Genomic DNA, 14,319 nt, shown 5'->3' on the forward strand with positions numbered 1-14,319 from the left:
AAAATATAAATATTTTATCGTTTTATTTTCTTGTTTTAGAAATGTTTTTTATTGAAAAATCAATAAAACTAACTCCAAAATAAAATTTTTGATTTAAAGACACTATGATGACACCAGGCAAATCTTCCAAGACACCTATCGTCGGGAATCTAACAACCCTACTGCAGCGCTATGCAGTACCTTGTATAATTGCTAAGTTTAGTCTGATCTTATGCAATCAGACTAAACTTAGCTACGAAAGCAAAGGACAACGGCAACAAAAAGCAGCAGAATAGGCCACTGTTACCTTGTTCTGCCGTTGTCCTTTGCTTTCTGGAAGAACTTCGGCTGAATAACTAAGTTCAAAAAACTCATGGGGCCAGTGCGCAAAAAACACAAATTCTCAGACATACGATTATTTTTGATTCAAATGCTGTTCGGCATTAAAAGCAAAAATAATCATATATCTGAGAATTACACTTTTCCGACATTTTTGGGTCGCTTCGCGCCCCTGACAAAACATCGGAAAAGTGTAAATTTTAGGACCCTGGGAAGGTGGTTATGTATGTTTTCTAAATGTTGGAAAAGTAGGGTATAGAATGAATTAATATTTAAAATTGACGTTGTATGAATGCATGCACCCATTAAATTAAATTAAAAAAAATTATTCAATTAACATAATCTGGATTTAATGGTTGATATAATCTTTTTATTGGATTGTGGTCATGATAAATGTATGTTTCGATCTGAACATTATTCATTTTGGGCTCGGGCTTTAGGCTTTGTTTGTTTTGATTTTTTTCTTTGGATCTTGAATTATCACATACTATTATTCCCCTTGGCCTCGGATTCACTTGATCTATTCGCATTAACACATAATTAGTAGCTTCAATAACTCTATTATCTGGTGCAGGATAACATTCTTCTGTTAATTTTTTATCATTAAGGATCTCATCTGGAATCTTATATCCAAATACTTTTTCCCACAATGTTTGAGATTTCTGTTTTCTCATGACAAAATTTTTGAGATCTGAAATTCGTTGAATATCTTTTAAGTAGTGCGGATAGTAGTTGAGAATTTCATTTCCCAATTTTTTGATTAACTCAAAATCTTTTTGAACAGTTTCTCTTTTTGGATGAAACATTTGTATGTATTCCTCAAAACAATAGCAAGCCAAATTCCATCTCTTGAACATTAGACCTGTAACTTCGCCAATAAAACGGAATTTTTCTATGTTATGATAATATAATGAGTATCTAAATGAAAAAAAGAGATCCTCTTCGACATTTTCAATATTAGATGATACTATTTGATCGATCTTTGGAATAAAATTGTAGTATTCATTGAGTATATCTTGATATTTTTCCATGATAAATTTTAAAAAGTGACAATAAATTCAGAAAACAATTAGTATATTTACAACATTTTGTATGAAAATTTTTCGTTACTGTATAATATTGCTCGCAAATTTAATGAGTTTTTGAGAGCTTTTAAAAAATAATCGTTATCGCCCCATTTAATAGATGTACTATTTAATATTATCTACTTTATTTGATGAAAGCGATTAAAAATGACACGTGATTTACTTATCGTTGCTGCGGATGCATAAAAATCAAAATTCTGAGTGAGAGCACATACCAACAAACAAGTTTGCATAACGCACTCTTGACGGTCATATTTCCGCATTCAAGTTATGCCTCATATAGATATACGGATGTAATTTCCCCAATGATCAAGTGTCTGTCCTGAAAAGATAGATATAGGGTGTCCAAAGGTGCGTTTAGCACAGCGCTCTATATGAGACTATTAAAGGAGATATATGCTGATTATAAATATATAATAAAAAATATGAATATATGTATATGATGAGTATGTTGTATTTTGGCGCCATGCCGGGATATAAAATGAATTTTGAGACAAGAGGCGGTTTCGCGGGAAATTTTGGCGGGATTTTTTTCATTTTTTAATGAATCATAAAGAAAACATCCTCGCTCTTGCAAAAAAAATGCAAAGACTGTAAAAAAATCTACGAGACATTGGTAAAATGCTTCGGTATGGATGCCCTAGCTATTCCACTGTAACGTATCATGTTAGGATGTATCACTTCATGAACAAAAAGGCGCCCATCATAAAAATTGACAAAAAATCGCCGGATCAAAGAAAAATCAAAGCAATTCTTCAAGCGCTAGATGAAGACCAAAGAGCATCACTCAGAAGGATAGAGGAGATGACAAAGATACCACGTACAACAGTCAGTTATTATCTGCACAATTATTTGAACTACAAACTAGCGTATACACGTTGGGTTCCGCACAACCTTAATTCAGTTCAAAAAAAATCTAGAGTCCAATCTTCGAAAGAGCTCCTCTCTATATTGGGTGCGTATCAATCCAAGAAGTTTCGCTTTTTAGTAACAGGGGACGAGTCTTGGTTTCAATATGCAACAGAAGCCAAAATCATGTGGATCCCGAAGGATGAAAATCCGCAAACATTCCCGAAGAAAAAAATTGACACACCAATGATGATGTTGTCGGTTTTTTGGGGCGTGAATGGCATCATCGCAATTGATATTCTTCAAAAACCTAATACGATGAATGCTCAGTATCTAATTGACAATGTTCTTACTCAAATTATCAATTCTGATGAGTTTGAGAAATCCAAACAACAAAAACAAAAGTTTGCAATTCATTTTGATAATTCAAGAGTTCACAAAAGTCATAAGGTAATGAATTACTTGGTGGAAAACAATGTCAAAGTTGTTCCAAACCCAATTTATTCACCTGATATTGCACCCTCTGACTTTTATTTATTCGGCACGCTAAAAAAGAGAGCTGAAGGACGCGAGTCCAGATGATCTTGAAAATTTTGTAAGAGAGCAATTTGAGCAATTTTCTCATGATGATTTAAAGCGTGTCTTTCAAGCCTGGATCGATCGCTGCGAACGCATGATTGAATCCAATGGTGATTATATTTAAATAAACTTTATATATATGTAACTTGTTTATTTCTATTCGCAGTATTCAGGTTTGTGCTAAACACACCTTTGGACACCCTATATCATAAATTGTTTTATTTGAAATAATGTTTATCCTGTAATGATTAAGAAAACATTCATTTCGTAATTACATAATGTTTCTCTTAGCAATGAAACAACCCAAGATGATGTTAATTTCACTCAAGGGAGAAACTTCATAAACTATTAAAGAAGTAGAAATACGAGTATATCTTGTAAAAATTATACATACAGAGGATTTTTATTTATACACCGAATCGATTTATAATACAAAATAACATTTTTTTTGAATCTCATTTATAAACAGTTTCCCATTCTATTTCATCTTTTTCATTTGGATCAATTATGATTGGCTGGAACATGCTCCAATCGCTAGGACACCATGTGGCAATAGAATCCCATGTTTTCCATAACGCAATTGCATCATTTTCTGTTTCAGGCTGAAAAGCAAATGATTGCTTTGTTCCAAGTACATCAACAATGTTTAGTTGTGCTGGATGCATTGGGGACTTGACAATCCATGTGTTTAAAAGTTTTGATGAAATTAAAAGATTATCTTCGCGACAAAGTACAACTCTGTCTTCAAATATAAATAAATCTGCCTTAATATTCGATGGTTTGCATACATGATATCCAGGAACAAGCCAAAGTAGTGGAGAATTCTTAGGAATAAAAACTTTTTGTTTATCACTCAGTTTAAAGAGTTTTGTGAGCTTATCTTTAAACTGTTGTGCAATTCTTGCATGCTGAGATTCAAATTCTATCTTATTAAGATCAAGAAGACAGTGTTGATAAATCGAATAACACGAATCATCAACAGGTATGATTTCTAGTATTTGTTTCCAAAATACTGTCCAAGTGGCAATATATGTGTATGGAAAACTAAACCAAAACTTCAAATCAACATTTTTCGAACTTAATGCATCAAGAAATGGCTTGTGAGATTTTGATTTTGCTATTTTTTGAAAGTCTGCAGGTGTTGGAATGTTTTCATCAAGGATTTTATATAAGTCTCGTAGTTCAGGTTCAGAATTAAAAAGATCAACAATGGAATTAAGCGATTGTACTGAAGATTTCACAAATTTTGTTTCAAAACTAATGATTTTCTTTGATATTTGAACTAATGTTTCAAATGCCTGAGAACATAAATTTCCAGTTTTGATCAAATCTTCATAAAAAGGTGTAACTGACTCTAGAATTTGTTGTGCTAGCGAACACATCTCTGAAGACATATCTGTTCGTGTAGTAATTAGATCATTAATTTGAACACTTGATTTCATTTTTGTCAGAAAAGTGACAAAAATAAAAAACGAACTCATCTTTCTTGAAGAGATTTATAATAAAGTTCCAAGAATGGCACAACATAATTAAATTGACCGTTGTCTACACATTGTTTAGTGAATAAACACACTTATACGCTTATGAAATTCCAACGATTTATATGTGATAATTTTTTTTAGTTCTGCACAATAAAATCACATTAATTCTACTTAAGCAGTGGAATATTCTTTTTCCTGTTCGCACACTGATGCTTAGTTTAATATGCTTAGAAAAATAAAATATTCTAATGATAACTCTATTCATATTCTTCTTCTATACTCATTTGAGCGAGTGTCAAAATGAAATTTGAATATATCACTTGAATTGCATTAATCTTATTGGTTATTCAACATATTTTTTTTAGAGATATCACATGACAATACAAAATCCACAATCTTTGATAATACCTGTTTTGTTGGCATACTAACCAGACAGTTAACCCAAAAGATAAAAATAAAAATGATAAATTTACTTCCAAAACGTATATTTGATCTAATGAATATATTCTATTATGTAAATTATTCTTATTTTCATGAAAATTATTTGCAGAAGTTTCGATTCAGGTCATCAAAGCTGTAAAAATGTCATCGATTCTGCCATGTAAAAAAAAAGTTTTCAATGTATCAACCCTGTGAATCTTTGACAACTCTTGCACAGATTCAGGCAAAGCTTCTGAGCTTCCAGGAGCTTCTTGAATCGCAGAGTGACAAAGAGGCGCAGTTAACAAACGAAATGTTGAATTTCTCAAGTGATGTTATGTGCGAACTGCGTTTATTATCACTTGTTAGATCACAAATAATTAAAAATGAAGTCCTTGATATCCAAAAATCTCTTGATTCGCAAATGCTTAAAGGATTAACTTTTTCTAATCTAGTTTACTGTCCAATGTTTTTCGAAAGCAACTTATTAAATCATTACATGACATTTATTACATACATGCGTTCAAATCCAGGCGTTTTAGCTAAATCATTTTACCATTATTCGAAACTTCATCCAGAAACAGTTGGCCATCTTGCTTACTCATTATTTTTAACACTTTTCCAACAAGGATGGTGCTCTGAAGAAGATCATTTACTTTATTTGACATTAAAAGAATTTGCCGATTATCAATTTCAAAATCAAGTCAAAACTACGATTAACAACACCCCACCGGACAATATCGGATTAAATTTAAGACCACCGTTATTATCCCAAACATCTGTATTACAAGATTTAGAGCCATTCGCTTCATTTGTAACATCATATTTATTTAATGGCTGTTCACTTGCATATTTGCAAAGTGCTCTTAGCCAAACAGTTACTATTGTCCATTCTCTCAGTTCTCTTCGCGAACTACACAATAATTTCACTCAAGTTCCGAATTCAGATATTATAGCTCCATACAAGTACTGGACAACCATTTGCAAGCATGCAAAATACACATTCAACTCATTAGTCAACAGTATCGAGCTCTTACCATCCGGAATTTCCAAATTATTTACTCATATCAGAACCCATCCTTCTGGAGGCGATACAGTTTGTTTACTACTATTCTTTGAGTCCTTTATTAACAGGGCTCTTGAAAATCCAGCCGTTCTTGGCCTCCATCCATGGCATCCAGAATCAAATGCTTGGTCCCCCTTAAAAGACATTGCAACCGTATTCAAAGTGAAGTACATGACTGCTCTTCCATCCTCCTTCCTTTCTCCTCTCAAGAAAATTCTCGACACCATTCCAGATTTCGTCGAAATTGACTTCACCACTTTTCTCGACCACTTAACCGATAACAGCATCATAAACACGTCCATGATGTCCGAGAAAGAGCTTATTTTCACCAACCCTCATTTCCCTAAAGAGCTCGTCATTACCGGCAGAGATATCGTTGAATTACATTTAGCCGCTTTGAGTTTACCCGAAGAATTCAAAGATTCCGCGTTCAAATCATCGATGTCACGTTTAGGAAATATTCCTAAACTTACAGAAGCCGCGTTAGAGCATTTTCGCATTGTTTTACAACGACAAAAAGAAATCACTGCTGCAGCAAAATTAATGAGGCAGCAAAGTCTTTTTAATGTCGTTGAAGACAAGAATACGAACAATAGATTAGATCCTTTTGCCGAAGCATTCTATGATTCCATTGCAACATTGCCGTCTTTCACTAATTTCATTGATTATTTGCATCCGACTGATGCTGTTTCATTTTTGGAACAAATGAGAATTTTGACACCTCATTTTCTTGATCCCAAAGACATTGTTGAAGCCGATTCCGTCTTGTATTATGCAGTACACAGTTCCGGACCCATTGAATCCCTTCTTCCAAGAATCGACGCTGTTACAGAGATGAGAAACACTCGAGCGATGGAAGCAGCAGACAGAAGTTCCGCGATTGATACACAGCATCAAAGAATCTCTGACGCTTTGAAGATGGTTTTATCGATGAGGGAGAACGTGCAGAGTTATTTGCTCTATAATATAGCGTTGACATTAGTTCACGAGAACTTACAACAATCGTTCCAAATGGCTATGTTTCCTTCTCATTTGTTTTTAACAAATATTGACACTTTTAATAATTCCACGAGTTTGCTTCTTAGAGAGACAGAAACAGTATGTGGAAACTTGGGAATGACGGCAAACCAAACTGTTCTGATAGCAAGAGTAATGTTCTTTAAGATGACTGACCATGTAACAGTTCTTTCGTTCATAAAAGGTGAAAAAAGTGTTTGGAAAAATTCAACAATTATAAACCAAATTCTGAAAAGTCACCAAAAAGAAATGATCGAAAAAGTAACAAGTTCATGGAAGATGTCATTTGAATTACGTCGTGTTTATATCGAGCGTGCAGCAGATTTGCTTGGCCACATCAAAGTTTCGAGTGGTATTTCTGTCATGTTGTATTATGTTGTAGAAATGATTACAACTGTTACAGAATTGACAAAGAATTGTAAGGATTTGTCATTTGACACAGTTATTTTACTTGTTATGATTATGACAAAAATGAATCATATATACGGAACAAACAAGTTCATTTCGCATTTCATTCTTGGAAATAATTCTGTTGACACTCTTTTGACTGCTGAAGAAAATCAGTATTTGTCTGTGTTTTCTTCGGCTGTTTGCATGCTCAACAGACTTTGCAGCGAATATGATAAGAGAATTACAAGCGAATGGGATTAGATACTTTTTATTTATTATTTTGTGTAATGATTTATTTACCCTAAAAAATAGATTATGTTTTATTGGACTTCTTGTAATTTTTTTACCTATTGAATAGATGATAACAATGGAGTATTATCATTATCGTCTGATTAGATTCTTTTGAGTTATTTTGTTTAAAGATCACTAGCTTATTCCTTGAGTCTGCTTCTCGAGATTTTTTTGGATGTTAAAATGGTGAAAAGATAGAGTATGATGTATTTAGGTCTATTCTTAAAAATATCATTTCTATCATAGGGAAAAGCTAAGCTAGTGATCCCTTAATGATTTGAAAAAGATTTATGGTTAAAAATATATTATGCTTTATTGAACATCTTGTGAATGAAGTACTATCTATATCGTCTGATGATAATATATGAACATGAAAAATCACAATATTTTATTACTTTGAGGACATTTCCTATCACTTTTACACCAAAAATCAAAATATATAAAGAGGGAATTATCTATACGATTATTTTGTTATTCTATATTTCGATAATTATGATTTTTATTCTATATTTTAGATGAAACAAATATTCAATTTCAGATGCAACTAAATTTCTATACTTTTGAACATTAGTGATGGTTGAGTCCTGTACAGAAATTAGAGTGATCCGATTGGTATATATCTTCGCGTACCATGAGATGGAGTTTTTCAATATTATTAATAATCTAAACTGCTTGCCCTAAGGTGGACAATATTGAAAGGAATTCAATGAGTTCTCTCAAAAATAACCGCCTTTTAATATTCAATACTATTGTCCACCTTTCGTCCAACTTAAATAATTTATTTAGAAACAACAAAACAAAATAGATAAAAATAAATAATGCAGCAAGGTCCAGAAAGACCTAAAAAATCGAATTGACGGAGTGAATTTTTGATATAACTCATTAAATGGAAATTATGAGATATTATAATTAAAATTTTCACACTATCCGAGATATAAGAAAACTAGCATCCAGGTAGCTCGGATATATGGGTAGTATCTATTTTTGGAGAAAACTCCAAAAGTTAAAGTTATGATTTACTAATGAGAACAATTATAAGAGAAACAAGTAGCTGAAAAGGAGCATCATTTGATATGACTAACAATTACTTATTCGTAAGTTTCTGCAATGTCTGTTCGAGGAGAAATGCTGCTTGATTTAGATGAACGTTTATAAGTTTTTAGAGTAAATAGTTGAAGAATTTGGAGTTCCTAGCATGAATATGTTAAGTGGACAGTAGAGAAATTTGGTAGCAATGCATAACGGTTGCAATATTTTCGGGTAATTCAGAATAGGATCTGTTTGAGCATAAAGAGATGCAATATTATTGCATCTCTAATCATTAAAGCCATGTATCTTGTGATTTCAAAGCGTGTTGTGTCTCTGTTCCGCTCACTAAAAATGTAAAAAAAATTTGACTATTATCCACCTTAGGGCAAATTTATATAAATTTTGAATTTTATATATTTTGATTTTTGTCCAAAAAAGTGACACAAACAAAAGTTTTTCATAAAATGTTAAGTTCAGAGCCACTAACAAAGGAAAGTGAATACGATTTCAGCAACTTTAAGCCAATTGAAATATTCACATACCCTAACCAAGTTTCAAAAACTATATGGAACTTCAATTCAAATAATATTTTGCAAACTACATCGCAAATCATTGATCTCATTAACAATAACAAAGTACCCATCCAGATGGTACTTTACTTGATCGATAATATTTCGAAATCTCGTGCTAAAGAAATCGAATTATTTGCGGAACTTTATCAAAATATATCAAACAAATTCTCATGCATCATCAAACCTAGTAATGAGAGGTTAGCAACGCTTTTACATTATAAAGGTATCAAATTTGAAAACTTCCAACCATTTATGAAAGAAGAAGAAATTCTGAATTTATATTCTACAGAATCTCCATTATACTACATTGCATGGGATAAAGTTGATGAACTTAAATGCAAATTCCCAAATCTTAATTTTGATCCGATAAAAGATCATGAATTCTCTCCATTTGATTGCGCTATTTTTATGGATCAGAATTGTGTTTCAATTACTTGAAAAATTTAGGAGCTAAGTACACCGATAACTCCGAAGAATATGCTGTTCAAGGCGGAAATACAAACATTTTTATGCAAATGATAGAAGATGGTAAATCATTCGATAACATGATTAATACAGCATTAGCTCATCAACACTACGAAATTGCAGAGTATCTTAAATCAAATTATGGACAAACTCCAAACTCAATTGCAGAAAGCATGTATTATGGAAATTTTAATGTTGCATCTTATTTACTTTCTAATGGAGAAGATATCAGCAATATTTACATATTTTTTTCTATCATATTTGTCATTGTTTAATGAAATTCTCTTTTATTTCATATTAATCATGATGTTATACAATCCTCTTTATTTTCATATTTACCATTGCTTTATGGTATTCCCTTTTATTTTCATATTTATCATTTTTTTATTGGATTCTCTTTCTTTTCATATTTATCATTACCCCATGGAATTGTCTTTCATTTTGTATCAATCTGTACTTTATTGCTTTTTCTTTCTTTTCATATCTATTATTAGTTTATGGCATTGTTTTACTTTTCATATTTGTCATTGTTTTATCACATTATTTATATTTTCATACTTATTATTTTATCACATTACTTTTCTATTTACATCTCTTATTTTTTATTACATTGTTATTCTTTTCATATTTATCATTGTTTTATAAAATTCTCTTTTTCTTCATATCTATCATTGATTTATAATATTTTCTTTCCTTTTATATTTATAATTGTTTTATGATATTTTCTTTCCTTTTATATTTATCATTGTTTTATCACATTATATTTCTTTCCATATTTATCATTGTTTTATAGAATTCTCTTTCTTTTCATATTTATCATTGCTTTGTAACATTGCTTTGTGTCATTGCTTTATTGGGTTTTCATTCTTTTCATATCTATCATTGTTTAATACAATTCTCTTTCTTTTCATATTTCATATTGTTTGATATAATTTCCTTTCTTTTCATATATTTTATTGTTTAATGATATCATCTAGATATTAATGACTGCCCTCTTAGTTATGCAATCAAAACAAATTCAATAGAAATGGTCAAATTATTAATTGAACATGGTGCTGATGTTAACATGGAACTTGCTCACTTTCTTTTCAAATTTATTTTTACTTAATTATATTTTCTTTCTTTTCATGTTTTTCAATGCTTTATCGTATTTTCTTTCTTTTCCTATTTATTATCGTTTTATCATATTTGCTTTCTTTTAATATTTTTCATTGTTATCTACAATTCTCCTTTTTCCCATATTTTTCATAGTTTTACGATCTTTTCTTTCTTTTAATTTTTATCATCTTTTTATAATATTAAACATCTTTTCACATATATCATTGCTTTCTATAATTATTCTTCTATCTATATTTATCATTGTTATATAGAATTTTCTTTCTTTTTATCTATATCATTGTTTTATGACCTTATTAATCTTTTCATGTGTATCATTGTTTTATAGAATTATCTTTCATTTCAGATATATCAATTTTTTATGAAATTATTTTTCTTTTCATGTATATCATTGCTTTATGAACTTTTCATTCTTTTTACATATATCATTGCTTTATGGTATTTTCAATCTTTTCATATTTATCATAGCGCTATATAATTCTATTGCTTTTATTATTAATAATTGTTTTATACAATTTTTTTTCTTTTCGTGTTTGCCATTATTTAATAGAACTCTCTTTCTTATCATAATTATCATTGTTTTATGATATTATCTCAATATTAATGAGTGCCCTCTAAGCTTTGCTATCAAAGCGAATTCAATCGAGATTGCCAAATTCTTAGTTGAACATGGTGCTGATGTTAACATGAAACTTATTCTTTTTCTTTTCATATATATCTTTATTTTATGATTTTATCTTTCTTTTCATATTTACCATTGCTTTGTATAATTATCTTTCTTTTCATATTTATCATTATTTTATAACATTATCTTTCTTTTCATATTTATCATTGTTTGATAGAATTCTCTTTCTTTTCATATTTATCATTGTTTTATAACATTATCTTTCTTTTCATATTTATCATTATTTTATAACATTATCTTTCTTTTCATATTTATCATTGTTTTATGACATTATCTTTCTTTTCATATTTATTATTGTTATATTACATTATCTTTCTTTTCATATTTATCATTGTTTTATAACATTATCTTTCTTTTCATATTTATCATTATTTTATAACATTATCTTTCTTTTCATATTTATCATTGTTTAATGGAATTTTCTTTCTTTTCATATCTATCATTGTTTAATACAGATCTCTTTCTTTTCATATTTATCATTGTTTTATTATATTCTCTGTCTTTTCATATTTATCATTGTTTTATTATATTCTCTCGATATTAATGAATGCCTTCTTAGTATTGCAATCAAAATAAATTCAATAGAAATTGTCAAATTCTTAGTTGAACATGGTGCAGATGTAAACATGAAACTCATTCATTTTCTTTTCATATCTATCATTATTTGATGATATTCTCTTTCTTTTCATATTTATCATTGTTTTATCAAATTCTCTGTCTTTTCATATTTATTATTGTTTTATTACATTGTTTTTCTTTCCATATTTTTTATTGTTTTATATAATTGTCTTTTTTTCTATGTTTATCATTATTATATGCTATTCCCTTTTTTTCCCATATCTATTATTATTTTATCGCACGATCTTTTATTTCATATTTATCATAGTTTTATTATATTTTCATTCTTTTTATATTTATTATTGCTATGCTATTTTCTTTCTTTTCATATTTATCACTGCTTTATGAGATTCTCTTGATATTAATGTATGCCCACTTAGCATTGCGATCTATAATAATTCAATAGAAATTGTCAAATTCTTAGTTGAACATGGCGCTGACGTTAAGGCTCCGGTCCCACCCTCTCAATTTTAAAAGTTTTAATATCTCCACCAATATGAGTTTTTGATACTTTTATTTTAGTATATAATATCATTATGTAATACACTATAGTATTGTATATTTAAACTGAGTATTACTATTATAGTTCATCTTATCTGAGAATTCGGTATTTTGACAAATTTCAACTTTGACTGGTGAAACTATTTATAATCAAAAAAGCCCACGACATTTTATAGCATATTAGTGATACATTATATTGTTATTAGTAAACTTGATTTTCAATCTCTTCTAGATGAGTTATTTGTTTTTTTGAAAAAATCTGACAAATCACTTTTTGACAGAATCTAAAGATTTTTGATTTGTGAAAGTTTTAATAATATGATAAGGTTTATATATGCTATCATAATATAATAAAATCATATAATATTACATTATCGCTATATATGTCGAATATTAAAAAATTGTATATTAACATTTTTTGTCATATCTTGATAATAAAGAAAAAACTCTCAGTTCCCCTTCGACAAATTGTTAGAATGCAACTAAAGTTTATTTTGATATAGTGAGTTTGCTTCTAAAAAATATATGAAAGAAGAATTAGATTTGCAAGACCCCTATAAAAAACCATTTTTGCGTCGAGAATAACTTCATGCACGATTAATTGATATGATAATAAAAATCATATATGATAATTACTTAATATAGGCAACAATATTGTATTAATCACTTTTTGTCAAAACGGTTTTTCGATAATTGAGTATTCAATTTTCCAAAAATCCATTCAATAATTTGATTTATAATTCAACGTGTAAGAAAAAACTCTAAGTTCCCCTTCGACAATTTGTAAAGAAAATTATATAGTTTCTATCGACACTATTTGTATATTCTACCTTCTTCGGTATTTCGGTTTGCAAATTTGATATTTTTGATGTATTTATTCAAATTGAGAGGATTTTTGACGATAGAAGTAGGTGTTTTTTGAATTACAATTTTATATTGATGTGCATGATAAAAATTTGAACTTATATTATGGTGACATAGTATAAGTCATAATGTATTAATATACAAAAGATACTATCAAAAAATTCCTTTCCAATATGTATAAACAAATCGATTTTTTAAATTAAAATTAAACTCAATATATTAAAAAGTGACATTATTTTAATTAGAAGTACAAAAATCCATAGTCATAGAATTATCAAATGATTGAAAATTGTTATAATTGGGCGCATTATACTCATTTATAAATTTACTATACTATATACTTTGCAAATTTAAAAATCCAAATTTTCAATTTTTAAAATATCATTATTTATCATATATCAAATAGTAAAGTTAGTATATATCATGTTTAAAACGATAATATAGTCAAATTCGAAAATTTTAAAAATAGATAATATTTAATTTTTATAAAATATTGGTATATGTGCAATATATTGGTATATTTTTACTCCTTATTAGATACTCGTCCTAACTATATGCAGCAATCATGCAGGACTGGAGCCTTAACATGAAATTTATTCTTTTTATTTCCACATATATCATTGTTTTATAGAATTCTCTTTCCTTTTATATTTATCATTGTTTTATGATATTTTCTTTCTTTTCATATTTATCACTGCTTTATGAGATTATCTTGATATTAATGAATGCCCATTTATTATTGCGATTAAAAATGATTTAATAGAAATTGTCAAATTCTTAGTTGAACATGGCGCTGACGTTAACATGAAATTTATTCTTTTTATTTTCACATTTATCATTGTTTTATAACATATTCTTTCTTTTGATATTTATCATTACTTAGTGAAATCCTCTTGATATTAATATGTGCCCTCTTAGCTTTGCAATCGAAATGCAGTCAACAGAAATTATCCAAATCCTAGTTGAGCATGGT

The 14,319-nt window shown here is 29.2% G+C and overlaps 4 protein-coding genes and 1 pseudogene across 5 annotated transcripts, besides 2 other annotated features; 3 read left to right on the top strand and 2 right to left on the bottom strand.

The window, feature by feature from the left end:
* Window positions 1-647: 647 nt before the first annotated feature.
* On the bottom strand, window positions 648-1,349 carry TVAGG3_0532760 (uncharacterized protein; the record flags this gene model as incomplete). Its single annotated transcript, XM_001314133.1, has 1 exon — window positions 648-1,349. One exon carries the CDS (start codon window positions 1,347-1,349, stop codon window positions 648-650), a length of 702 nt encoding a protein of 233 aa, XP_001314144.1.
* A 391-nt stretch (window positions 1,350-1,740) lies between these two features.
* Window positions 1,741-3,035: a mobile genetic element.
* TVAGG3_0532780 lies at window positions 1,837-2,955 on the top strand (annotated as a pseudogene). The gene has a single exon. A coding segment is annotated over exon 1 (1,119 nt).
* A 178-nt stretch (window positions 3,036-3,213) lies between the features above and the next one.
* TVAGG3_0532790 (uncharacterized protein) lies at window positions 3,214-4,273 on the bottom strand (the record flags this gene model as incomplete). Its single annotated transcript, XM_001314132.1, has 1 exon — window positions 3,287-4,225. One exon carries the CDS (start codon window positions 4,223-4,225, stop codon window positions 3,287-3,289), a length of 939 nt encoding a protein of 312 aa, XP_001314143.1.
* Window positions 4,274-4,921: 648 nt separating this feature from the next.
* TVAGG3_0532800 (GTPase activation domain, GAP family) lies at window positions 4,922-7,627 on the top strand (the record flags this gene model as incomplete). Its single annotated transcript, XM_001314131.2, has 1 exon — window positions 4,932-7,466. One exon carries the CDS (start codon window positions 4,932-4,934, stop codon window positions 7,464-7,466), a length of 2,535 nt encoding a protein of 844 aa, XP_001314142.1.
* Window positions 7,628-8,977: 1,350 nt separating this feature from the next.
* On the top strand, window positions 8,978-9,868 carry TVAGG3_0532810 (protein ubiquitination; the record flags this gene model as incomplete). Its single annotated transcript, XM_001314130.1, has 1 exon — window positions 8,990-9,535. The coding sequence occupies one exon, from the start codon at window positions 8,990-8,992 to the stop codon at window positions 9,533-9,535; it is 546 nt and encodes a 181-aa protein (XP_001314141.1).
* Window positions 9,869-12,427: 2,559 nt separating this feature from the next.
* Window positions 12,428-13,927: a mobile genetic element.
* Window positions 13,928-14,319: the final 392 nt, after the last annotated feature.

Source organism: Trichomonas vaginalis, chromosome II (genome assembly GCF_026262505.1).
Source record: "Trichomonas vaginalis G3 chromosome II, whole genome shotgun sequence".
In the NCBI taxonomy this organism is placed as follows: domain Eukaryota; phylum Parabasalia; order Trichomonadida; family Trichomonadidae; genus Trichomonas; species Trichomonas vaginalis.